Source organism: Cygnus atratus, chromosome 13 (assembly GCF_013377495.2).
Source record: "Cygnus atratus isolate AKBS03 ecotype Queensland, Australia chromosome 13, CAtr_DNAZoo_HiC_assembly, whole genome shotgun sequence".
NCBI classification, from domain to species: domain Eukaryota; kingdom Metazoa; phylum Chordata; class Aves; order Anseriformes; family Anatidae; genus Cygnus; species Cygnus atratus.
Window position 1 is genome coordinate 7,418,403 of NC_066374.1, and position 26,375 is coordinate 7,444,777.

At 37.5% G+C, this 26,375-nt stretch overlaps 1 protein-coding gene across 1 annotated transcript; it reads left to right on the forward strand.

Annotated features, from left to right (window-relative positions):
• The first annotated feature begins 280 nt into the window (after positions 1-280).
• RADX (RPA1 related single stranded DNA binding protein, X-linked) lies at positions 281-25,663 on the forward strand. The gene is made up of 16 exons (XM_035541224.2): positions 281-1,049; positions 1,425-1,567; positions 3,393-3,585; positions 6,782-6,890; positions 7,045-7,136; positions 7,231-7,353; positions 8,262-8,369; positions 9,868-10,035; positions 10,600-10,760; positions 11,196-11,377; positions 12,547-12,615; positions 18,230-18,309; positions 19,930-20,223; positions 21,561-21,743; positions 22,607-22,748; positions 23,646-25,663. The coding sequence occupies exons 1-16, from the start codon at positions 455-457 to the stop codon at positions 23,662-23,664; spliced, it is 2,661 nt and encodes an 886-aa protein (XP_035397117.1). The 5' UTR covers positions 281-454; the 3' UTR covers positions 23,665-25,663.
• Positions 25,664-26,375: the final 712 nt, after the last annotated feature.

Genomic DNA, 26,375 nt, shown 5'->3' on the forward strand with positions numbered 1-26,375 from the left:
ACAACGACGACGAAGACAAACACCATTCAGGGGTTATCACCCTGAGGGCACGGGGCACCGTTAGGCGCGCGGTCAAACCCTCACAGAAAACCGAGCGGCGGAGCAGGTGCCTCAGGAAGCCCCCTCAGTGTGCCGGGGCCGAGCAGGCACCCCGTTTGTCACCGGGGGCGCTGCAGGAGCCGGGGGGAACAGCCCCGGGCGGGTCCAGGCGGGCCGCCTTCCTGTCACCGTCCCCCCCCCCCCCTCCCCGTTACCGCGACCGTTGGGCGCTCTGACTGGAACGCGCGCGCGCAGCAGCCCCGCCCCCGGCCGCGCCATGGCGGCGCCGCGGCTCAGCCCCTGACAGCAGCAGCAGCAGGAGCAGGCCGCCCGCCATCGCCGCCGTCCGTCGCCGCCGCCTTCGCCGCCTCCTCCCGCCGCTCTCCCCGGCGGGAGGAGCCGCGAGGAAGCTGTCATGCAGGAACCCGGCCCGGATCCGCCCGACCCTACCGACAACAGCACTCCCACCTCCCCAGGCGGCGGCGGGGAGGCTTCGTGGCTGCTCGGGGTTTTCGAGGCGGCGCGCGGCGCCTCCCTCCTCAGCGCCTCCCCCGCCGAGACGCCGCCGCTGACGGTGGTGGCGGTGGAGCGGTACCTGGCCGAGGCTCCGCCGTCCCCCCCGGCGCCGCCGTGCCCTGCCGCCGCCGTGCCCCCGCAGTACTGGTACGACGTGACCCTGGCGGACGGCTCCCGGCAGGAGCGCTGCCACCTGGCGCCGAGCCTCAACGGCCTGGTGCAGCGCGGCCACCTGCGGGCCGGCGACCGCCTGCGCCTCACGCGCTGCTCCTACCTCTACGACGAGCGGCGCCTCCGCTACGGCTTCCCCTGCCTGGAGGGCGTCGAGCGGGTGGCCGGGGAGCCGCCCGCCGTCCCCGTGCCCGTCGCCTCAGCGCCGCGCTGCCCGCCCCTGCGCGGCGAGAGGAAGCACTACCTGCCGCTCTGGAACAACGAGGATCCCTACGGGGACGCCTGGGAGGCCGAAAAGCCGCCGGAGAAGGTGGACGTTGATGGTAAATGGGCGACTGTGGGGGACGGGGTGGTGGGTGCGGAGCTCCTCTGGGTGGGGTGCTGAGGGGGTGTGCGGTCGGGTGGGGTCTTTGAGGGGTCTGCCCCTCAGGGGGGTGCCCCCGGAACGCCAGCTGCTCTCGAGGTGGGTGTCCTGCGGATGGATAGCGCTCTGTGTCCTCCTGCATGTGTCCCTCTCCTTACAATCCATATAAATATCAATAACCTAATTATACACAGGTGGCTCAGGACCAGGTTTTATGGTATTAGCAGATAAACCTCTTGAAATGTGTGAAATCTTACTCTGTGCACTTTACAACTGAAAACCCTTGAAATGTCCAGTCGTGACCACTCTTCCTTTCTCTCCTCTTTAATGTCAGTCTCTAAGCTGACTTCTCTTGGTCAGCTGGAAATGACATGGAGAAGCAGAGTTCACTTCCATCCGCTGCTTGTCAGAGTGCTGCACAAGTCTAGGCTAAGGTACTACGGGAAGCCAGAGAAAAAGATGGATGTGCCGTATCAGGTAAGGAGGCATAAGGCTGTAAGTTAGTGCTCTTGAACAAATGTTATAGGATATTTGGAAGTTACTGTTCCCATGTAGTAAACACAACATTAACACTAATGTTGTAGATAACTTTATATTAAAAATGCTTCATAAAAATGCTAGGCCCTTCCAAGTATGGAAATGGTGGAGTTGCTGGTAGTACATACAAACATTAGTAGGTGTGTTTCAGTTACTATAGTCCAGTTGAGATTTCTCTGTGAAAAGACAGAATATTTGCTTAAAAGACTGTTTTCTGGTCTGTATACTTTGGAAGTTGGAGTTAGTCTGTCTTGTACCCCCAAAAAATAATATTAATAATTTTTTGTCCCTTAATTCTTGCACCAGATGACTTCCAGATAAAATTGTTTTTTTGTAAAACTCTTGCTGGTCTTCCTAATATGTTGAGCTTTTTGCGATATTTTATGTAGTGCTTCTTGGAAATGGACACTGCAGGTGTGCTCGATTGTCCACAGCTGCACCCATCAGCTGCTCGCTTATTTCTTCTACCCTTAGAGGGGTGTTGGGGAGAAAATTGGAAGAGCAAAAGCAAGGAAAAACTCGTGTGCTGAGATAAAAACAGTTTAATTAAAAGTGAAGGGAAGAAGGGGGAAAACCAAAAAAGTGATGCAAAGGCAGACTGATGTCTGACCAGTCTCAGAGCAACAGATACTTGGGAAAGACTGTCCCTCAGTTTCATTGCTGAGCACGATGTTATGTGGTGTGGAACATCGTGTAGGTGAGACCAGGTCAGCTGTCTCGGCGGTACCACCTGCCGGCCTCCTGGCCACCCCTTGCTTACTTGCTGTACGGGCAGAGGGAGATACAGAAAGGCCAGCAGTAGCTGAAACACTAGCGTGTTATCAGCGCTGTTTTAGTCACAGACCTGAAACACAGCACCATGCAGGCTGCTCTGAAGAAAATTAACTCCATCCCAGTCAGACCGCTTACTGGAGAGCAACACTTCACAAACAGGTTGGATAACTCCTATTTCTTCCATGGGGACAGAGAGGTATGGAAGTTGTTAATGAAAGGCCGTGTTCCCCTCTTGTTCCATGTTTCCATTCCCTTTCACACAAAGATGAATCTGGGTCTTTTACTGGAGATGATTCTTAATAGATAGTCTACTGACTGACGTTTGTTTTGGTGGATTTCTACCTCGTAAGACCATTTGTTATAAGACTGTTTAAAAAAAATAAACAAAAAAAAAAACTTCTTACTGCTCAGTGATCTGTTCAGTTATGGATTCAAAGCTTTCCCATTTAAGAAAAGTAGGTAGAAGTCTTTGTCATAAGTACAATTTCAATGAAAAGATGGTGGTTTGCAATGCAGAGCTTCTATGTGTTTTTTCAGCTTGAAAATAGTCTTGTATCATGTTTATGTCATGAATGTGACCCAATGAAAATGCAGCTTCTCAACTTTCAAAACGCATTTTCTTATCCATGGAGATATTTTGAAGTATTATTCTAAATACTGCATTCTATCTGGTAAGGAAGACTCTTTTCCCCGTTGATTCTTGTGCACAATATTTCCCAAACCTCCTCCAAAAAAGCATAGAGTGAAACTGGCATCACCTGCTGTTACTGAGCAGTGGAAAGATAAGAGTTTGGGCTGGCGGAGTTGTGGATGATTTTTTCTCTGGAAACTGGGGATTTCTTCAATGCCAGTATTCAGTGCAAGTTTTGGAACATAATCTGGATCCATTTGTAATAAGTGAAGTCATTCATGAGTCAAGTAGCTGGTGCATTATTTAATAAAAATGGGATGATGATAAAAGATAAATGTATTTTTGTCTCCTTTTCTTTAGGCTTACTTTGAAGTTGCTGATAGCTCAGGCATGATGTCGATGGTTTTGTGGAATTCGTTATGTCCCGAATGGTATAACAGTATGAAGGTTGGCACGGTACTACTTCTTGAACAGTATGCTATCAAAAACAGTTATCCATTTAAAACAAAGCCAACCCCGGGAGATTCACAGATGAAGAGATTTGCTACAATTGGTTAAGTATTGCAGAAATCTGTTTTGATTCAGTGAAATATAGCTGTAAAAAGGGGAAATAAATAGAAAGTAAAACAGCAAGTGATCCATTGCCAAGATTGAATGATGTGATATATATCTGTAATAACTTATTCTTCCCTGTTTATATTTGAATCACGTTTATGAAGTTTTTTGCCACAATTAGATAAAACCTTTATTTAAAAAAAAATAAAGATAAAAATCCCTGATTTCAAGCATTGAGTTCATAATGCTGGGCCTCTGGTACTGAATTTTAATCTGATTCTGCTTCTTCCTGATAAGTAAAACAGATACCCTTTGTGCACTGTTTGCACATGCTTCCAGGTCATGGAAGCACATAGTCACCTGCTCTGACTGTAGGCTTTAGTGTGGTCGGGCCCTGGTGTATCTGCAAAACTCCACTGAGTAAAAACTTGCGTTGGTGACTGCTGTCTGTACTGAAATAGCAGCACCATGGGAGTTCATATTTGAAGAATATTCCTTGACTGTGAGAAAGCGTTTTCTTACTTGCTGTTGTTTGGCAGATATTCAAGGGAGCTGTGCCACAGAAATACAAGTGGTGCAGTATAACAGTAATAGCCTTTTCAAACTAGATTTGGTCTACAGTTGTTTTTTTTTCTCTCCCACTTCACTGAACATGAGTTTTTTTTCCCCTTATATGCTTATACTCAGAACAAAACAACAGCTAACATTCAGAAAATACAAACAACTGCCTTGAAACAAGCAAATATGTGTTTGTGATGGATGATGTATGTACAACTTATTAACAATGACGGTTTCCTAATGCAGTTGCTACAGTGCATGAAAATAAACAATATTTTCACTGCTAGAAGCAGTGTATTCTCTGTCTAATGTATCTTCACCTTAAAATCAGATCTTAATGTGTGGAGCGTTTGTGATGAGTTGACAGGAGAGAGAAATGTTTAGCTGGGAAGGGAAGTTTGGGAGGGGAGCTGATGATGTTTATAAACAAGCCCTCAAGCAATCATAATTGCTGCAAAACCTTTCTATGGGAAGAGAACAGAGTAAGATACACCCTGAGGTGACTTTCCCTATGGGCAAACGACTTCAATCCTAATGGCTTCATTCACACTACACTACTGATTTCTGCAAGTATTAGTGGTGTAGAAATGTTGATGGAGAGATCAAAATAGAAAATGAGACCGATGGGCCATAAATGATAGTGTCTAATGGGAAACTTAAAACAATCAGTCTGTAGTAAGGTGCCACAGAGTACTTTCAGACTACAGATAAATCTTTGGTTCATAGCAGCATGTATGTGCAGTATCTTATTAGCTCAAAGCTCAGAATTTTGTCTCAATATGAACTTATAAAGCATATTGGGCCATGTGGTGGTAGATCTTGAGTCCATATATCCTACAAGAGGAGAGTCTGAAAAGAATAACATCTAGAAAATTTCCTAGAGCAGTTACAGTTGATTTTATGCAGCTCTTGGAGCATGATCTTCTGTTGTTCAGATGTCAATACAGGTGAAATGTAGTGCCTCACTAACTACTCAACATAAAAATCTCTGTATTTCAACTTTTAAAGCATGCACAGTGGGTGTTCCAAAAATTCTTCAGATAGCTAGTTAAAGGATTCAGTTAGACTGGATTGCTCAAGTAACAATTACTTTGTTTTCATAATCAGTTCTAATTTGTAATTCAATCACATACCACCTTTCCAGTGTTCCTTATGACCATTCACCTGTAAATGTTTTAAAATGGCTAGGGGGCTAACAAATCTAGAGTTCATTAGTGTACAAGGGAAGGGGCTTTTAAAATTAAGAGTTCTACAAGATGGCATGCTTCTGGCATATGTCTGGTTTTCTGTGAAGCGAGTTCTGCATCGCCCACTTGTTTCATTTGCAGCGTTGTATGACATGCTAAGAGGTGCTGTTCTATAACCTGAAACTTCTAAAGCTTAAATACTTAGTACCATCATCTTGAATTCCACCTCTGGGCAATGTGTTCGTCTCACACATCACTGAATTTATGTGGTACTGATGAAAACAGCTGTTTCAAATAGCCTGGACTGAGTTTTCAGTTCTGAGTAATCCCAGTGTATAATCTTTGGCTGAGTATATGGCTTTCATCTAATCTCAAAATGACCAAAATTTTTTTAAATTTGATGAATAGTTTTGATGGATAGAAAGGAGTGGTTTGTTTTCAGAAATTTTCTCACAAATACTGCCTGAAAACACCACGTGCAAAATTTCCACACCAGTCCTCCAAATACACTTTTAGCAAGTAGCAGCCTGAAGAAAATTCTTAAGCAGAAGGTCTGGTTTTACGTATAATGCTTTCCTGGTGTCACACCACGAGGGGGAAGGGCCTGATAGGTAAACAACTGTATAGGTTATTTATTCTTAGCAATTACTTTTCTGGGTGCATTGTTCAAATAATCCCTTACCTGAGCCCAAGTATCTTGTGCAAACTGGATCAGAACAGTCTTTTTCATAACAGCAAGTTTTGTCTTGTTGTGAGAGAGACAATAGAGTACCACTTAGAACATTCTATATGCTGAAGCCATTCCTTCTGTATTTTTAGCTGGTTGCAACCCCCTGCCCCCCAATACTCTACCATGTTTGAGATGCTAAATAGCATCTCAACACTTTGCTTAATAAATTAAAATTTTCAGGGGTTATGATATAGAAATGCAAAGACCTTCTGTCTTCTTGCATGGCCACGTCATCATTTCTATCTTATTTATAACTGCCTGAACTGGTGTCATACACGGAAGTTCTCATCTGCTGGTTCTGTCTTCTGTCTTTATTCGTTGTCTGCAAATCAATTTTAGATTGTAGTGACACTTGAGAACAAAGAGTAAACAAATATTTCATAGCCTAGCAGTATTGTATTAATTTCTTTTGCTGTTTTTTAAAATACCTACCTGGAACAGACTAATTGGCTCATGTAGAGCATTGGAAAGTTTAGCATTGCTCACATTCAAAAGTTGCATTGTGGATTGCTGTACCTGCATTTCTTTATCTCAATAGAAACACGAGGTTAGAGGACTTCGTGGACAATTTCACAAGCAGTGAGACGTGGTTGAAATATATCTTTTATGAAACTTTACCGAGTTTTGTTTCAGGTTTTGTATTTATTTAAAATGAAAAGTGTTTTCTTGAATTTGTATTCATGCTTTACACGCTCCTTTTTTTTTTTTTTTTTTTTCAGAAATCAGCCTTAATGTACGTGACCCACCTACCAAAATAAGTATCATTCCAGAAGAAATGGTTAAGCCAGAGTGGGGATTACCTGAAGTTAAATACCGCTTTATCACAAGGTAAAATGGAAATTAGTTGTTTGTCAAGATGGAACTTAAATTTCATTAAATTACACTGAGTGTTAATTGGAAATGTGATTTAAGAAATCTCTTAAGAAAGCTTTATGTTTTGTCATTCATTAATACCAACATTTTTGTTCTGTTCTGTTTTTAGGTCAGAGCTGGATAACTTACCAAACAATCATTCCTGTGATGTTATTGGTCTTGTGACGTTTGTAGGAAGGATTGAACGAGCAAGAAAGAGAGGTTTTTCTATAAATACAACTTTCAGAATTTATCAAACCTTTTTTAACTTTTTGAAGACACACTTACATGTTTTTCTTAATATTTGTTTATATAGAACGCAGTGAAGACTTCTGGCTCTATCGTTGGGCGCATGCCATTGATGGGACCTCAGAGCAACCGTTTATACTGGAAATATTTGCAACTTCTCAGCCAGATGTGTTTGAGCGTATTCATCCAAGTATTTATCTCTTTACAGTACTTACTAATAACTGTTTATAATGTTTTTCTAGTTGGTCACTAATTTCAAATTCTGAATATAATTGCCATTGAATTTTTTTAAAAGTGCCTTGGTTTAGCTCCTAAAACAGAAAATAGCTGATCAGGAATTAAAAACTAAAAAAAAAATAAAAATAGTTTAAGTATTTGAAATTCTTGTCATACTGCAACCTGCCAGTTAATCTAGACAGAGGCAGCACAACCAGGGGTTCATCTGATATGGTTAATTTCAAACAGAAAATTTAGTTTTTTTTGCCCAGGGCAACACCTCTTTCATCAGAAACAACTAAAGAAAGAAGGCAGCTCTTTAAATCTCTTGATCTCTTTGTCCATAAATAAATTTTTTTTTATAGACAGGAATAATGTTAGATGATTGGACGAAGGGAGAGGTGAATGTGGAAAAGCTTTCTTTCTTTGAAAAAAATATTTTTGACAATACAGAAATCATCTGTGAGCTGTGTTAGTTATTTTCTGTGAGTTTGTAATGTTACATTTCAAACTGGGGAATCCTTATGAATTTTTTAAAAGGCTTTAAATATTTGTCCTTGCCTTCTCTCTCTTTTCCTCCAAGCTACTCACCCTTCTTTTAACACTGTTATTATTTATTTTATTGACATCCTACCTGATACAGTGTCACATGTTTCAGTGCTAATAGGTATGCTGAAATTTTCTTGCACATTTCTTAAGTTGAAAATCTAATGACATCTCCATATTCTAATTTATAACAAAGGCTAAATACATGCTAAAGGTCAAGAATTAAAATAACATGTTTTGACCACTTAGTTAAAATTAATCCAGTGTGAGTCAGTCTTGAAATTCTAAAATCAATTAAATACCCAGAAAAAAAAGTTTGTTTGTTTGTTTTTCTAGTGACATACTTGGTGTGTACACAGATGAGAGTGGTACGGGACCTCACTGACAATCCTTCCAGCACAATTTACCTTACGACTTCAAATGAAAGTCAAATATTCATTACAGGTAACTTAAAGTAGTTTTAGCTCTATGTGGTTCTAATTGTAATTGCTTGGACTATTACAAAAAAAAGGCGGCATATTGTATTCAGGTGAGGCGCTAATTGGTGTATCTTATGAAAAGTACAAGTATTAGGTTAAGCCATATGTTTACTAAATCTTTTGGATTGTTTTAATCATTAGATAGTGTTGCAGTGAATATTGCCAATTTCTTAAAAAATGAAATATTATTTGCAGCTTTTCTGGGTTACAAATTTCCTTATTACAATAAAAAAAATCAGTATAGTAAATTTATCTTAGTTAATATTTTCACTAATGCTTGAGAGCTGTTATGTTTCATCTTTCCCAATGCAGAGGCCCTTGTGCAGAACACGTGGCCTGGAAAGGGTTGTCGTACTGGGCTTCACTGAAGGAGCATTCCTTCTAGAAATTCTTATTTGAAAACTCGGATCTGTAGTACAATACTCGTTATGGCCCTGCGATACTGTGCACTAGCTAGCATCAGTCAGCATGTCACAGCCAGGATCAGGCATAGCTTGTTGTAGTACTTGTGCTTTTTGATCAGGAGGCAGATATAGCACAGCGTTGTAGGTGAGAGGTGTAATGGCCTAATTGCAGGGGAGTATGAAATAAAGTAGATGCCTCTTTCCTGTGTTTATCTGTCCATCTCATTTCTTCAGATTTCCTATCATATTACTCACCCGGCCTGAGTCTTGCTGCTGACAAGGAAGAATAGGGAGTATTATGTGCTAAAACATTATCTGAATGTAGTCATATATATACACATGGTCTCTTCTGAGAAGCTGGGTAGGGTGTTTTGTGCTTAATTGGGCTAGCAAAACAAGCTAGGCTTTTTTCTTAACAGCTGATTTATATTACACCTAAATGAAAGGTTTGTGAGTCTTTTTTTACTTGTTTTCCTTCAGTATATTTTGTGCTTAGTTTTCTAATTAAATGCTTCTCTCTTGAGCTTTTCTTCAGACTAGCTTTAATTCATTTTATGTCTGTTTGCATCCTAAATGAGAACTACAGCTGGAGATGACAAACCATTGGATGAGATCTATTTCAATTCACAGCTTAGAAGTAGACCTGTTTATTTGAAGTAGACAATTTATTTGATATAACTGGGATTTAGTCAGTATGTTGGTTTTAAACCAGACATCAATGAATACATACCTTACCAATTACCTGTCTGGGTATTTGCTGAACCCTATGAAGAGGATCTACCTGTTCTTTCCTGCTGAGGTTACAGAAGAATGAAGAATGTGTAGGTCTTCAGCAAAGGCAACGTAACGAAATGATTTCTGATCATTTTATTGTTGCATATACTCATGTGAAAAAGTGTTCTAGTAGTATTGCCAATTGTTTTATTATTTAACATTTGGCTAACTTTCAGTATCAGATGCAAGTGTTAGCTGAGGAATTCAAGATACTCATTTTAAAATTAAAAGCTAGTGTCTATAATCTGCTTTATTTTTGATACCTGATTATTTTTGTTTTAAAAGGGTGTCACAAGGGCCAGCCATACACCAGAGATACCAAAGTGAAAAACTTCATTCACTGGACTAAAACACAGAGTGAAGCTGATCAAATGAAGAAAACTGTCATTGGTGGCTATTATCCTCTTCCACGACCTCCAAATAGCTTTCTGAAGTATTGTAAAAGTAATAAAGGTATCGTATTGTCAAGTATCTTTCAGATTTGTAGCCTTTTTCAGTTCAGTCTTACTCCAAGCATTTGAAACATCAGTTAAAAAGTAATACAGTTATTAGTGATTACACAGATGTGTAATGTCTTCTAAGAAAAAATCCCTTTCGTGACTCATAATATATCATAGGCCAAATCCTCATCTTACAGAAAGTCAGATTTTGCACTTTGTGCATATAGTTGCAGGAGAACTGTAACAACTTACAAGAGCTGCAAGTCTTCCCAGAAGTTTTACTCTGACTGCTCTGCTAAATCAGCATTAAAGACAGTTATTTGGAAGAACATAATTAATTAGAAATTTCACCTGAAAACACAAATTGTGATACCTGATAATGCTTATGAGGGGGAAAAGGGCATATTAATTTTTTTCATGTGATGTAAACAAGAGGATTTAAAATCCTTCAAAAACTTATTTTAAAATAAATTTAATACTTAGTAACATTTTTTTTCCATTTTCTTTGAGCCTTGCATTCAGACTTTTTGATAGTGCATTTCTTTAAAACTTGTTTATGGGAATTACTCTTTTGCAGTTGAATCAGTTTTGAAAGCCGTAGGTGAAATGGGGAAAGAAATTGAAGATTTGCACTACAGGGAACACAAGCGCATTGCTATTCAAGGAATAATTAGCGCCATAAGATACATCAACTGTAGCAATGTAGCTGAAGATGCCTCAGGAGTAGAACCTGTTCAGGTACAGAGCTTGAAAATTAATGCTGTAGCACTTAAGCAGCTATGATCATAATTAGAATTGAGAATATCGTATTTGAATCCAGAACTTGGCTACATTGTCTCTTGATTAGCTGTACTTGCTATTTTGAGAACGAAATAGTTTTGCAAGTCATAGTTTAAAATTTTAAAAAGCAGTGATTCAGTGTTTCTCTGAGTTCATTGTAGCAGTCCTCTGTAAAACTGCATAACTGTTTAGAAGCTACTAATTTAACTGGCTAGATGATTTAATTAATGTAAATTAGAATGTGGGAGAGCGGACTACTGCAATTTGCGCACTGTCGCTTTCTAGACAGAATTTATCTTACTTTCTCTAAAACGTACTTTAACACTTCCAGGGTTTTGAGTTAGAAGAAATAGTTCTGGGTGCTTTGAAACTCTTAATTAATTGTTGTTGCAGAAAGATACTTCTCAGTCTCTTGAAAGTTCTACTGTGTCCAAAGAAGATGGTGTTCAGAAGGGAAACCTTCAAACTAAAGAGTTCACGTCTTTTCTGGGGCCACAGTGTGCTCCTGGGAAACAATGGCATCAAACTCTACAATCGAAAAAGAGCACAGTCAAGAGAAAGACAGAAGCAGAACAGTAAGCTCTTTTCTTAAATATGTAGTGTATCTTCTCAAAAATGTTAATGTAAATTAATTCAAAACCTAGGTCATAGAAAAGCACATAAGAAGGCTTTAAAAGGATATGTAGTTTAATGTGTAAAAGTTAGTTATGTGCTTTTCCTAGCATCAGGTGACGACAGTTACACCATTCAGGCTAATGGAGGATTGATTAAAACAGAGGCATCTGATTGATAATGCTCTCTTCTTTTTAAAATTTATGCTACTTTGTTATTCTCAGGGATTTTCAATAAAGGTAATTAACACTTCAACAATCTATAGGTTAGTGACCTATCTGTGGAACAAGTAATAGTTACAATGGTTTCTTCACTGGAAATGCAGAATTGGGAGGAATAATGTTTTAGTATAGTTATTCCTTAAATCCAAATGTACAAATTTATTAATTTTTTTTTTTACTTTTTTTTTCCATTTCTGGTTAATGGAAGGTATTACACATAGCTGTAATTTGCTCTTAGAAAGGAAAGTAGAGGATGGTCATATGGTAACCTAAAGGCTCGAAATAACTCACAGTACTATGGCTCTGCTTGTGATGTAATTCTATGAAATTTTATTGCACCTAGTTAGACACAGACAAAGGATATCAGTCTAATATAAGAAAATGGGATAAGAAAAAAACTGGTACAACTTTTTAGTTTCAAGAGTAAAATATTTGCTTGTATAAATATGTTTTATTGCAATGTTTGTACAAGTTCTGATATAATTGTACCAAGTCTTAAAAGCCTCGTTTATATACTGAGAGATTTAATGTTGCAAAAATCTAGCAAGTCACATTTTTTGTTTTAGTGGATTTCTCATGCTATAAAAGCTATATTTTTTTTCCTGACTTTTCACATCTAAAAGTCATAATAGTGGGAAGAGTGCAGGTATTTCGAATATTTTGCAGGGAAATGAAGTGAAATGTAATTAGGATTGAACAAAAGCTTACGACAAAAAAATGGGGAATTTGAAGTTCTGTGTTGGTAATTTTATAGCAAGCATGTTAGCGGATTTCCATTCCGTAAGAAAAATGCCAACATTAGAATATTTTAGGTTCTGCCTGAAAAAAAACCAAAACCATGCATGTTCTTTGCTCTGTGTATTTCCATTTAACAGAATTCTGTAAAATAATGGTGAATTTCCTATCTTAAGGGGAAGTGCATCTGTTATTCCTGTACCATCTCACCACTATTTCACACGGTCTGCAAGAAAGAAATTTAGGTAAGTCATGTGAAGTTAATTATGTTAAATAATTGCAATGATGAAGCAAAGACACTTGAAATTAAAGTCTTAGAGGTTTGAAATTAAACTCTTATAGGTCAAAAATCTGCATGGAAGTAAAAGAACACAACAGAGTGGAATTTAATATTTTCTATTAATTTCCTCCACATTGATTCTAGGTCAAATATATTGGTTTATTTTATTCTGAAACAAAATCTTGAATGTGTTATTAAACAAATTTTTGTAGTGCTACATGTGCTACTTAAGGAATACCTAGTAACAGGGGTCCATTGTGATAAATAAAGCAATATATGTAGTCTTTGTTTCAGAGAGATTATGGTTTAAATAGGAGAGTCAAAGGTAGGAGGGAGGAATGCTTAATTAGCAAGCAGATTGAACAATGTGATTGCATTAATGGATTTGCTAGTGGTAATTAAGCTATAAATCATCCCTGGTGCTACAGAGGTGTAAGCTCACAGAGGTGTAGTTCTCTCTGAGAAGTCACTTGACTCCTTCCACTGCTCAACACTCAATCTTTATTGAACTTGCTTTGGATCCAGAAAAGGATAAAAAAGAAAAAATCCAGGTAGGATTTTCAGATCCATAGCCCTGACAAAACTGGAACCTAAAGAGATGACTACACATGGGGAAATTATTAAGAAAGCAGACGATGTTATTTGCTAGTCTGGGGTAGAAAACTTCCGTCCTTCATGCAATTTTGTTTACGGGTTGTAAATTCTTGTCATTTGTTTCAAACAAAGCGTGAGTAACCTGAATTTATGAACTCTGTGATGACAGTAATTTCGAATGTTTGGTGTTTTGGTGGTGGCGACTGGGGTTTATATCATGAGTACATGATACATGTGTACAGTGGGGTCCATTAAGATGATAAAGGGACTGAAGCAACTAATGTATGAGGAAAGCCTGAGAGAGCTGGGACTGTTCAGTCCAGAGAAGAAAAGACTCAGGGGTTTATACATTTGATATGTTTAAACATTGATACATTTATATCAACCTATATAAATACATGAAGGGAGCGTGCAGAGAGAATGGTACTAGGCTCTTTTTATTGATGCCCAGTGATGGGACAAGAGGGAGTGAGCACAAACTTAAACACTGGAGGTTCTATCTGAAAATCAGAAGCACTTTTTGTGCAGTCAGGGTGACTGAGCACTGGCACAGGTTGTCCAGAGAAGCTGCGGAGTCTCCCTCCTTGGAGATGTTCAAAGGGTGTCTCAACATGGTCCTGGGCAGCCAGCTCTGTGTATCCCTGCTTACGCAGGGGGTTGGACCAGATGGCCTCCAGAGGTCCCTGCCAACATCAATCATTCTGTGATTCTCTGTGCCCTTCGCCTGCCTTCTGAGTTCACTTTCAGCACCTCTTCACTCCTCACTAAAAAGAATTTTTGATGGTGCTAGGGATGTAGCGACAATCATGGTGATGGAGGTTATGTAAGTTACTGACCATTCTTCCAGTGTTACTGCCTTGGAAGCATACCTGTTCTCATGAAAACCAGTTCTTGGAGGCTAATTGGAAAAAGTTTAGTTTTGTTTTGTTGTTGTTTTTTTTTTTTTTGACAAACTAGGCTCTTCTGAGCCCCCATGTCTGTTTACTCTGATCCTTTTGGTAGACACTGTGTTTTCTAGGGGAAATGGTTGTCTGGCTCTGCAACTCGCTCATTTAGCCTGACACCTGGCTTTAATATCATGCACCTGCCAAACAGCAAGTTACATAGCCCTGGGGGGAACCTCGGCAGACCTCAGCTGCTAGGGTTTCTGTTTAACAGCAACCAACTTAGCTGGGGAGTCAGCACAGACCCCACCTTTCAGCTGGACTTGGCACTTGCTGCCTTCAGGGACAAGAGGCTGTATAGCCACCAGGTGTAAGGATGAGTTTGGGGGTATTGTGGTGCAGGAGTTTGCAGGAACGTGTGGCATGAATCCATTAGAAAATCAGGATGGTTTTTTGAATGGGAGGAATCACTTTTTTTCTTTTGCTTGCTGAGAAATACTCAGTTTCTTCAGGGGTGGGGGGAGGATGGGAAAGAATGTATTCTCCCCATTTCTTAAAAGTGGGAAAAAAGTTAAGGCATGTTTTCTTTGTTCTCTGCTTTTCTCAATCTACTACTGTCTTCGCTACCTGTGTGTCCTGTACTCTATGCCATTAGTAAAGGAAGAGAAAGTCTGTGTTGGATTATGGGAAGCTGTTTCACTCTATATAATTAAAAGGTAACTCGTGTATTTCTGTAATTACCTATATAGTTGTTCTGAATTCTCCAAATTACAGGAGAAGTACTGAAGTACTTTAAGCTTGCATTGTTTTCTGTTCTGTTGCTTCAAAGTAGCAGAATGCCAGCTCTCACTGGAATATTTTAATATGTTTATGAAATAATGGTAGATATTTCTAAGTATGCATTATAGCTTAGATTATTATAGCTTAGATTATTTTGTGTCAAGTATTTTGTGCAGTATTTCAGAATGTGGTTGAATTGTTGAAGGCTTTACGCTTTTAGATAGTAATAGCTTATTTTAATGTTCTTTATTTGACCACCTCAGTTCCTACATTTCTGAGGTAACTCATGTATAGGATGTCCTATAGTACTATCAGAATGCATGTGAAATGGTCTGATTATTAAGGGTTTCAGAAAGGCTGAGGTAAGAGGAAACCAATTAATTTAATGCCATCATTAATATTTATATCCTTGCTAGTGGAGACATTTAACAGAAATATACTTTCAAGCTTTTAATGTAAAGTAGTTCAATTTTTTTTTAATGAAGGGGGAAAGATCAGGAATTTTAGACAAGCTTATTTTTTTTCCACAGAAATGGAAAAAAAAAAAAACAACACACAATAGCTTTCTTAACTTTTTAATCTTTAGAAGCTTAGTACTGCAGGTACCACAGAGTTGCTGGTGTATTACATGTTCACATTCCAGACTGCTTAAAAGTACCTTGTTTGTATGCTTCTGTCCTTGCACTTTCACTTCTAAATGTTTAGTGTAACTTAGCCCTTTTCTCATTTTCTCCATTTTCTATCCCTTTCAATGAGAACTAATGGACAGGAGAGTCTGCAGATTGCGGGTTGGGAATAGCAAATTTGTCGTGGCACAAGTTTTCATAAAGCTGGCATGGGCAAAACAGGAACATGGATGTTTTGGTTTACAACAGCCACAGCATACAATACTAAATGGAAGGATTTGGGTTGGGTCAGGTGGCTTGCAGACAATCTGGCTTGCAAAGAAACATATAAGCTGTTGTGTATAGACATGTAAGTTTCCCTTGTTTACTAATGTAGCCCAGGTTGCACTGTGCACCCATCCAGCACAAAGCAGTCCTGTAGCAGTGACATGTTGGGCAGGTAGGTGAAAACATCCTAGCCACAGATCTGTGGAAGAAGCTTGGGAAGAACTGTGACAAGTTTATTTCCAAATTTTTAAGAGGCAAAGCTAGCTTTAAGTCAGAGCCTTCTCACCTTGGAAAACAGTTTGAAGAGAAAAACAAACCATTTTCATAATATCAACTTGTCAGCAGTATGAGTTGGTGTACTCCCATGCTTTAACGAAGAGGGAAGTTAGTAGTCTTGTACCTTACTCAGTGTGTTGATTTTCTGAGCAAGCCTTTCATAACACTGCTAGATTTTCACGTCTGTTGTTGAGAAAGTCTTGAAAGTGAGAATTAAGTTTTGTGGGTGTTCATTTTTAATTAGACAACTTCTGTTAATAGCTTTTGATAATGTCTTTAATGGCTTGAAAATCTATTAATATAGTTGATATGTAAATATTCAGTTTATTACTATGCATACACAGTAATTACTTTCCAGGTTATTTAAGGTAAAATGAATTAATTCTTCATAAAATGAAACATTGTTTTATCTCAAAATAATACCATAGGAGTCAGGATGTAATTACTGAATTATTCTTAGAAGATAAAAACTTTCCTGCTACATTGCATCAGAAGATATAAAAATGCCGCTGCATAAAATTAGATACGACATATTGAATGTATCTTTCTGAGGTTGCACTGGATCTCAAAATTTGAAAAACATCTTGAACCCTACAGTGGCATTGAAGCACATACGACTTTCTGTTTACTGATATGTTTAGCACAGCTCTGCTCTGAAGCCTGCTTGGGTTTTGGGGAGCAGGTGGGGTCATGCTTCTCTATGGCAGCTTTTTGTTTTCAAAATTTAGTAGCTGAAACCTTATTTGTGTAGTTTGTGCTGTTTGAACGAGGATTCTTTCGTGTCTAGAGGCAGAGATCACAAGATAGTCACTCCAGTACTTAGCTCGCACAACGATAATAGTGCATTTCGTAGAATATACTTTCATACTCAAAAAAACCACAGTGTATTTCCTTTTATCTTTTCACAGTATCACTTCATCTTAGATATTTCCCATTTGTTATGAAACACTGATAAAGAATTTTCAGTATTTATCCATAATATGAAATATTATTACAACTTTAATTACATTAATTACATTAATTACAACTGAATTACAACATTAATTACAACTGAAAACTGAAATACAAAATATCCCACTAAACAGCATGCACTGTTTCACGTTCTTTTGTATTCTGTGTATTCTGTCTGTGTATTGTTTCTGTGTATTTGCAGTTATAATACCTTAATAGTAACTACTTTGGTAGGCCAGAATTTCAGTGGTACCTGAACAAAGTCTTGCCTGTGTCTCAGTAGTTTGTGTTGCAAAATAGTCTTTTTCTTGAGTTTATTCATACATCTTGTTGAGTTTATAATAAGAGGAGTGTAGCAAAGAAGAAAGGAATAAATGAGCTTAAGAGCATATCTTTCTCTGTTGTGGCTGTAGAGTATTTATGATTTTCTCCAACATAATGTCCAAGATAATTGATTAGAGATTGTAGAGGATAGTTGCTAACCATTAATTAAAAACTTCATGGTTAAAAATGAAAAGTATAACTTTCTAAATTTATTTATTTTATTTACTCTTTGTTTTATTTTAGTTATTTTATTTTAATTTTAAAATATTTTTATTTTAAGTAAAATTATTCCTAAAATTAAAAAATCTGGTTTGCTTGATTTACCTGATTGTTATAACAGACTGGTATGTGCAAAAGAAAATAAATATTTGGAATTTATCATTCGGATTCTGGAGTGATGAGTCAGCTGTATTCTTGCTTTGTGTTTGTCTGCTGAAGTGTGCTGATGTGAAATCGCAGCAGCATGCTGTGCAGTATTTTCTTTAGAATTAAGTCATAAACCTGTTGATAGTCTGAGATACTCAGCTTTTAGTGTCACGCATGCTATTTCCAGTAGGTGCTCAGTAGAGGGCAACAAACGCTGGCTTTCGAGTATAAAATACTTTGCTATCTACTCCATAAAGCAATGAAATAAAGCAGTTCTTATCTTGAGCTCTTGAAAATTGATTTACAGAGCATATTAGGTCTCATTATGTCGAGCTGCTATATTACAAGTCCTGTGATGTGAAACCAGCTACCAATGCTCAGTCATTCAGGCTTGTTTCATTTATCACTAGACATCTGTCAAGATTTGAACTTTTGCTGCATAGTGTTTGAGATTAAATAGATTTTAATATATAAATATATATACACACACACTCTGACTTTCCTTTTATAGCTTGGACAAATTTCAACATGAAGATTTTGTTCAAGACAAAAATGAACAGCCTGTATCAGACAGTTCACAGTACTACCCAGGTATGTCTCAAGCAGTTGTAACGTTAAGTTTAAACCTGCTTCTACCCTTCAGGTCCAAAACAGGCAACAAAGATATCCTTACAACCATCGTTTGTCAAGACAGCTTTTCTGTGCTGTATCAGCCTCTAGGGAGCCGCTGTATGAACTTGTTGAAGTCATTGTGCTCCATCGTGTCCCTGATGTGTTATAAAGGATGGCTGAAATGACACTATTAGGCTGTTTCCCTGTATGAGAAATAAATTCTCAGTGTTTATACAAACTGCAGGTCAGTTTTGTACTTCAGAAGTATTGTGCAGTAGACTTAGTAGCACAAGCCTTCGCATCTTTTTGTGATGGTTTTCTTACTATACTGATCTACATGTAATAAAACTGTCCATCTCCAGGAAGATAGCTCCAAAGCTATGTGAATACCTAATTAAAAAGAAAAATACAATATGTGGGAGGAAATTGATGCAACATACAAGCTAATAATGAGAGTGTTGGTTGAATTTTGGATTTTTTATCAGTTAATATTATTAAATATTTCTTTCTTCATTTGCAATTAAAATATAAACTCATATTTTAAGTAGTTACTTTCTTGATACCTATTTTTGGATGAAGGAAGAAGCCTAATTTATCAGTCATCATTTTGTGTAGCTTAGTCTGTTTTTTATTTCCTGCAAATATTTTATCACGTTTTCCTCTTTTCGAAGCTGTCTAGATTTACTCTGAGTCATGTAATTTTATCTGAAAGTTTGTCTACTGCTTGCATCTGTCCCAACATCAACATTTGTCAATTTACTTCCACGTATAGTTGTAGTATGGATAGTGTTGTCCATCCTTTTATTTGGGAATGCCACAGTTCATCTTAATGTAATAACGATGGTTTGCCTCTAGTCTACTGATGATTATCTACTCCGTTGTGTTTCTTTAAAACAGTAGAATTTACAGTGAACTTTCCCAAATGATTACTATATTGTAGATTGAAATTATGAGGAAAGTTTCATGGAGTAAAATTTATACAGTAACTGTTTAAAGTGATTTCTTTTCAAGTGAAAGAACAGTATTATGTATTATGTAGAGATCTTTTCTTCAAAATTAAGAGAACATATCCATAAGTAAGTTTGATAAATAATGGATTAATTGGTTCTTAGTATTCAGTGAAATTTCTCATGACTTTTAAAAATGAGAAATCAGATTGGGTGTTCTCTCCTGAAATTAGTTTTTTACAGGAATTCCTGGTAGCTGTAGTGTTTATTGTGCTGTGCTCTTACTGTCTCTGGAAATGTACGTGTGATTTCAATTAGGATGGTTTAAAAAGTTTAAAAAAAAAAAAAAAAAACACCACCTTGTACATATTTTAAACTTGTTTTCATGGTTTCTGGATGTTCATTAAGCAAATTATGTGCTCTCCAAAAACAAGCCGTAATGTTCAACTTAGTGTTTTGAAATAAGTGGTTTAACTACAAGTCTAGCCTCTAAGGTTAGTCGTATACTCCCGTTACAGATCTAGTTTTTGTTTTGAGCATTCTGCTGTTGTCTTAACTGAAATGTTCTAGTGAAAATACCTCTCATCTAGCAAAGAAGTGACAGGATTCTGTAAGTACATAAGCAACTAACTATTCGCTATGTTTATACTAGACCAAGAAGGAGTAAGTGCTATACCTGAAACTGAAGAGACTGGAGGAACTCGTGATTCATGGCAGAGTGACCTGTGGGCACAAGTAAAAGACAAGCTGCTGAAATATTTGCATCACAGCACAGTTTTCCCAGAAAGCATCCCACGTAAATTTGATTATGTGCACAAAGACTTACTTATGCAACAGTACAACCTTCATGCAGCTGTGTACCAGCCAAAAGAAACTAGAACAGATAAAAATATCAATGAGTTTAAAAGCGCTAGTGGCCTTGGGTATTATGAAGTGACAGTTCTGGGTAAGTATTTGGTAGCTTGGCTGTTTGCTATGCCGGGAATGACTTAAGGTAAGCCAGAAACTGAATAGATTTCTTTGGCTTAGTCATTTGAATTTGGGTGTTTAAGTTTAAAAAAAAAAAAAAAAAAAGAGAGAGATGTTTTAAAGACATTTCAGATCTCTGTTAGAAGAAGGAATTAGAATATTATTTCACCAGAAAGCAGTAATCCTTGTTAAAATTACCATCATGTCATTAATTGAGATAATTGAATATCTTATTTCTATTGCCACTTTCCATATAATTGCAATTTTGTGTATAGGCGTGTGTGTATTATTTGAAGGTTGTGTATAGTCCTTAAGCTGTTCATTATTACAATTAGAGAGAGAGGTTCAGTTCAGTAAGTAAACCAGTCTGACATAATTAGGTAAATTATTCAATTGCACTTTATTGTCAGCTGATCTCTCTGTTGGAGCGGTACCCATCAGGAGCAAGATAGTGTCCTTAAGGGAAAAGGACACCTTGAAATGCTTCTTTTGAGCTTTATCCTCACTGTTTTATCTTTTTTTTTTAAATTATCTTTTCTAAGTGCCTTTTTTAAAGTGCATTTCTTCCATACTAGAAAATGAAGGGCTTGTATTTTAGCCATACTCATCAACCACTCTCTGCTGCTTCTGGTTACCACAAAACATCAATTGATTGACCTTTATTTGTTAAAATATAAATATGCAAGGTGATGAAAAATATGCAACAAGATCTGTTTGGTAGCATTACTTCAGGATATTAATGTTTGGTTTATTTTCCCATAAAAAGGAGAAGGAAATTGACTAGATTAACAGTGCTCATGTTAAGTTCAGGTAATTTTAAAGTTTCCATTATTTGCTAAGGGAGATTTTCAGAGAAGGTGTTTAAACACTTACAGTCATTAGAATCCTGGAATGTGCAATAAAATATTCAAGATGAAGGTAGCACAAGTACTGTACCACATGCTGCATAGATACAGTGGATGTAAAATGATTTTTTTTGCCCTCATAGCAGTGATGAAGTTAAAAAGGAGTGTGAAATGGCTTCCAATATTGATTTAATATTTTCTGACCTGATAGCATTGATAACCTTAAATCATAATAACATTGTAACTATCAATTCCAATGTGTGTGTATACTTATATAGGTTTCTATTGAAATGTAGTTTTAGACATCAGTTATGAATTAATGAACAAAGAGCAAGTATGTAAAAATTCTTTGATATATATCAGTGTTCAGTGTGCAATAGTCTGATTTTTTCTTAATGAGGAAATACAACGTGAAGTTGCAAATGGGCTGGAGATGAAGATTTCTGCTAATAAATACTTTTTTCAACAGGTATAAACCACGATGTAGCAGTAGATGTCGCATTTCTCCCACTCTTCTGTCCTGAAGACCCACACTTACTTCAAATGGAGGACATTGAAAATGATACGTTATTGTCTTGCATGAGTTGCATCTCTGCTTGTCAGCAGAAGACCACCAGCTATGGAACGCTACATGACACCTTTCCACTTTCAAGTGAGACTGACTTTCACTGGCATTACTCATTTATCTTTTCTTATTCTGTATGCCAGTATGAGAGAATCCTCTGTAGAAATCAACGTTGTAGATCAGGCATTGCTCACCTCTTCCGTGACACATACGTGAATTTTATGTGGCTACCTTTAATAAATAGCTATAATACTGAATTCTCAAGGCAGTTTTTATTGGAGCTGTTTTGTACTCTAAAGATAACATTTTAATATCCAAAACACTAACTCCTAAGTGACCTAGATAGTATTTGCAGTTATTTGCAATGTTATACTGACGTAGGAGGCAGTACTTGTGCCTGAGCATGTGGATATTTGTTTGAAAAAGAGTGGAATAACAGGCAATCAACTAATTTCGCTGATGTCACTTGGAACAGCAGCTTTAATGCAACCTACAGTGCCTGTGAACTGAAGTATTTGCCTAATATGCTTCTAGTTACTGGCACCTTACAGCACTTGTGTTGAATGCTATTCATGCATGTCATGCTGCAAAGTGCTATGTAGGCATAGTGTTCTCATGCATGTTTATACACACAGACGTGATTTTATTCAAATACATTTACTTTTCCTTGAATGATACTATGGAATCTGAGAATTACTAATGTTTAAGTAGTGCATGTTTCAGTCTTTCTGTTTCTGATGCTGTCATTTCTGGTGGATGAATTTAGTAATGAGATTCTACACCCCACCCCACAAAAAAAAATAATTAACAGTAGACCTGCACATAATAGTACAAGTGTGCTTTTCAATGAAAGAAACTTGAACATACACATATAACTTTGTGGAAAATAACGTCAATTCACTTTACGATTTCACTGTACATATATTAAAACTACTTTCCTTAATTTCTAGATGAAATTGTAAGAGCAGCGATGGATCTAGACGGCAAACATGTTGTCTGTATCTTGGACATCTGTCAATTGGGTGATGATAAGGTGGAAGTCTTTCTGAGCAAAATCTACAAGACGGTGGAACCAGATGTGCTGGACCTAGTGTAATTTAATAACTTATTTTTGAAACTTATATAGTGTTGAAAAGGAGGGAAATAAAATTGCTGTAATTTGAATACACCCTCTACACACTGCACTTTTCTAGAACTAGCAGACAAAAATGATTCTTATAACAGAGCAATTGTCATTCACATGAATGTGAAGGACAATTGTTACCTTTGTTTTTGGCAACCTGGGAACAATTTTTTACACGATGTCTTGGTCACTTACGTTCAAGAAAGGTGAACTGGCAATGCAGTGAGCTTATCTTTTGATAGGAAACCAAGGAGTACGACTGTGATCTCTCTTTCTCTGCCTGTGTGCATACAGAGGAAAAGTATGCATCAGGGTGAGAACTGAGAAGAGAGGCAGGCTTTTCCAATATTAAAGGCAATGTTTGCAAAAGAATTAACTGAAAAGAATTTAGGCTGAAAATTAAAATCATTTTGAGGATGTGAACTATTATGTCCCAAAGTGATCTTTCAGTGGGAGGTACTATAGACAGCCTCATTAGTCTTGAACCGTACTGTGTTTGTGAAAGGGATCACATATTGTGGTGCCTTAGTACTGGGGGCTGGACTCAGTGATCCAAGAAGTCACTTTCAGTTCTTTTTACCTGACCAAGGTCAATTGCTATGTTTTTATGTCTGCTTTTGTATATAGAGTGTTGGATAATGAGTATAGCACCTAAGATTTATAACATATTTTATTTATTAATTTAGAAAACAAAATATTAAAAAAAAAAAAAGAAACTTTGTTAGTGAAACTTTTTTTCTAGCTTTGCAAGAGAAAAAAAATATTTTTAAGTAACATTTAGCATGGCTGGATATAGTTTGTGTCACCATTACTTTTTCTTTCCTGTTGGTCACCACTAGCACTATCTTTTTTCTTTTTGGTGATAGCTGTAATCCAAATGCATGAGGGAACTCAGCAGCTCCAAGAAGCTGCTGCTTCCAGGAGGGCAAAAGGCTCAAGAATACTGTCAAGATGTTAAGTCTCTACAAGCCAGCAGCTGCTGAGTTCCGAACCAAGTCCTGCTTTTTCTTCCCGTTGGCCTCAAATCACTTATGCAACTGGATCTTTGGGAAATTATTCTCAAGCAGGATCCTAAAACACATTGCTGCTTGACAACTTGTCCATATGCAATGCTGGTCTCAGCTCAGTTGTTTGAGAAGAAATGATTGCATTGTGGAAGCTTGCCACTTAAATTGTACCATTATTGACTAAAGCCCACAGAATTAATTTATAGGAACAGATTTGTTCTTTTTTGAAAAACTTTCTAGGTATGTTTTAGCTCCCTGTTGGTAATTAGGCAGTATCTTTTTCAAGTAGCGGCTCACTTGTTTGCTCTGGGGACAATGGACTTTGTCTTCAGGTCCTACAACTCGCTACCCTAACTTCAGTTAATGGTAATTGAAGGACAAAGTTAACTGTATTATAATAGAGTTTCAATGCAACTTTGTATAAAAAGTAAATGTCTTAATGTTTAGGGAAAAAAAAGGTTAAAATTATTCTGAGTTTCTACCATGGTTTACAATTTAAAAATGTATTAATGAGAAAAGTTTAACTTAAATTGCACAGACGAAAAGTGAATTAAATGTGACTTTGTGTTGTTTATGTTTATATTTTATATGGATCGTAATAGTATTAACTCTAGAGCAACGTTTGTCAACCCATGGCTTTCAGAGTACTTTGTAACCTTGCCACAGAAGGCAAAATGAAGACAGGACAACCCCAGAAGAGCAGGGTGTTGCTTGCAATTACTTGTGTAATTTTGTTGCTCATGGGTATATGAAGATAAGAAGCTCTAGAGTGAGGAAATTAGCACCAGCACTTCATGTACCAAACTGAGCCATGCTGACTGTGTCAGCATTTTCTTAATTTAGATATACTTCAGGTGGAAGTCTAATTTTAATAAAACCATTATTTCTAGAAGCAATTTTAAAAAATAGTTATCTTTGTATGAAAGGACTGATGTGGCAAACAGAGTCACAGAGTCACTGTATTCGGTTGTTCTAGCCACTCAATCCATCCCCTGCAATAAAAATCCAGCAAAGATCATTTGCTGCATTGCACTGCTTACTATACTTTAAATATGTAGCATTAATCATTTGATCCTCCGTGTTAGGAGGTTTCCTAACTCTACAAAATGTATCAGAATGATGTAGACTATGTGTAATGTGCACTTGAGACTTTTTAATAAGTCCATAACTATTTTACAGAAATAGTGGTTGAAATTTTTCATGGCAAAAACAGAGGAGGAGACATATTCACTCCTGCAGAATGAAGTGCCAACGTTAGATGCATACACTGTCTTTGTATAGGTGGAGAATATTCAGCGCCTATAGTAGACTTGGAATTTGAATACTCAGGGTAATTCTTAAGAAGAACCTACCCCATCCTCATAAGTTACATTGAACTTGGTATGCCAACTTCAGGTTTTGAAGTGTTTTTTGTGTTGTTACATGATTCTACCAGTCTGTCTGTGTCAAAAGAGCACTGTATAACTGGGGAGAAAGTCCAGTCTGAAAAAAACTACTGGCTATTTTATTTGGTGTTTATTGACACAACTATAAACCAAAGTATTTTTGTTCCTGAGTTTGTCAAAATGTGTTAATTTTGCCATGTGAAACCGAAATAGCATCTTTACTCCTGCAAATTATGCCATAGGAATCATCTTTCTTGCTGCTGTGTATTGTCACTGAAATCCTGCATTTCCATGTTTCATATGTTTCCAGCATTAATATCAAAGTAAAACATAGGAAAGTAAACTGAGTGTGAAATTAATGGTACTTTTGTATGTATAAAACTTTGTAAGTTATAGATCTTAGAGGTAAGATCAGTTTCAACTTAATGTGATGTAGAAATAGTATAACAGTGGAAACTGGAGAATATAAATAAATAAGTTAATATCTGTAAACGTCTTGGATTCTTTCTTTCAAATTTGTAATGTCCCTTTGGAAAGCTGTTCCAGTATTCCAAGAATCTCCTCTAGAGTCTTGTTTACTCTTTTGAAGAATCTTTACAGGAGAACTAGGTCAGGCTTCCATCAAAATATATGCAACCTATTGTAGCTGCTTGTGGCTTTCAACACCGCTCAGCATGACTTGCAGAGAAGCTGGAAAAAGACCTTGAGTTTTTGATTTGTCTTTAATTTTCATTTTGACTTACGGAATTGTGGCACTGCAATAGAAAAAAAATGAAAACCTAACTTATATAGAAAGATAGGAGTCAATACTACTAATTGCTATGGAATACAGCTCTGAAATTAGGGAAAGTATCTATAGAGTGTATATCCAAAATGGAGTGTGAGAATCATTCAGACATCTCAGCGAGAATTGTGAAAGTGAGCCAAGGTAGGAAAACAGGGCTGAAAGAGGTTTCTTTGGTCAGTTTATGTGATTCTACATCTCTTGCATTGGTGTGAATCAATGTTAAAATCGGTTACTTATAAACACCAGAACAAGCTCGACTTGACAGAGTAGGTGACTGAAAGGATCAGGAAGAAGAAGAGGAGGAAAAATTACTTGGTTATTTTAGTGTGTAAGCTGAGGTTGGTTGTTTTGTTTTCAATAATATTTCCCTCCACTTTTGACCTTTTTAACAATGTCATTTGCATCCCAGATTGTATT

Excerpts from the sequence above, each read along its gene's own strand:
- RADX (XM_035541224.2), top strand. The coding sequence starts at position 455 with ATGCAGGAACCCGGCCCGGATCCGCCCGACCCTACCGACAACAGCACT. Across the intron at positions 1,568-3,392 it reads AGATGGATGTGCCGTATCAG|GCTTACTTTGAAGTTGCTGA; the intron begins GTAAGGAGGCAT and ends CCTTTTCTTTAG. Across the intron at positions 6,891-7,044 it reads AAATACCGCTTTATCACAAG|GTCAGAGCTGGATAACTTAC; the intron begins GTAAAATGGAAA and ends TTCTGTTTTTAG.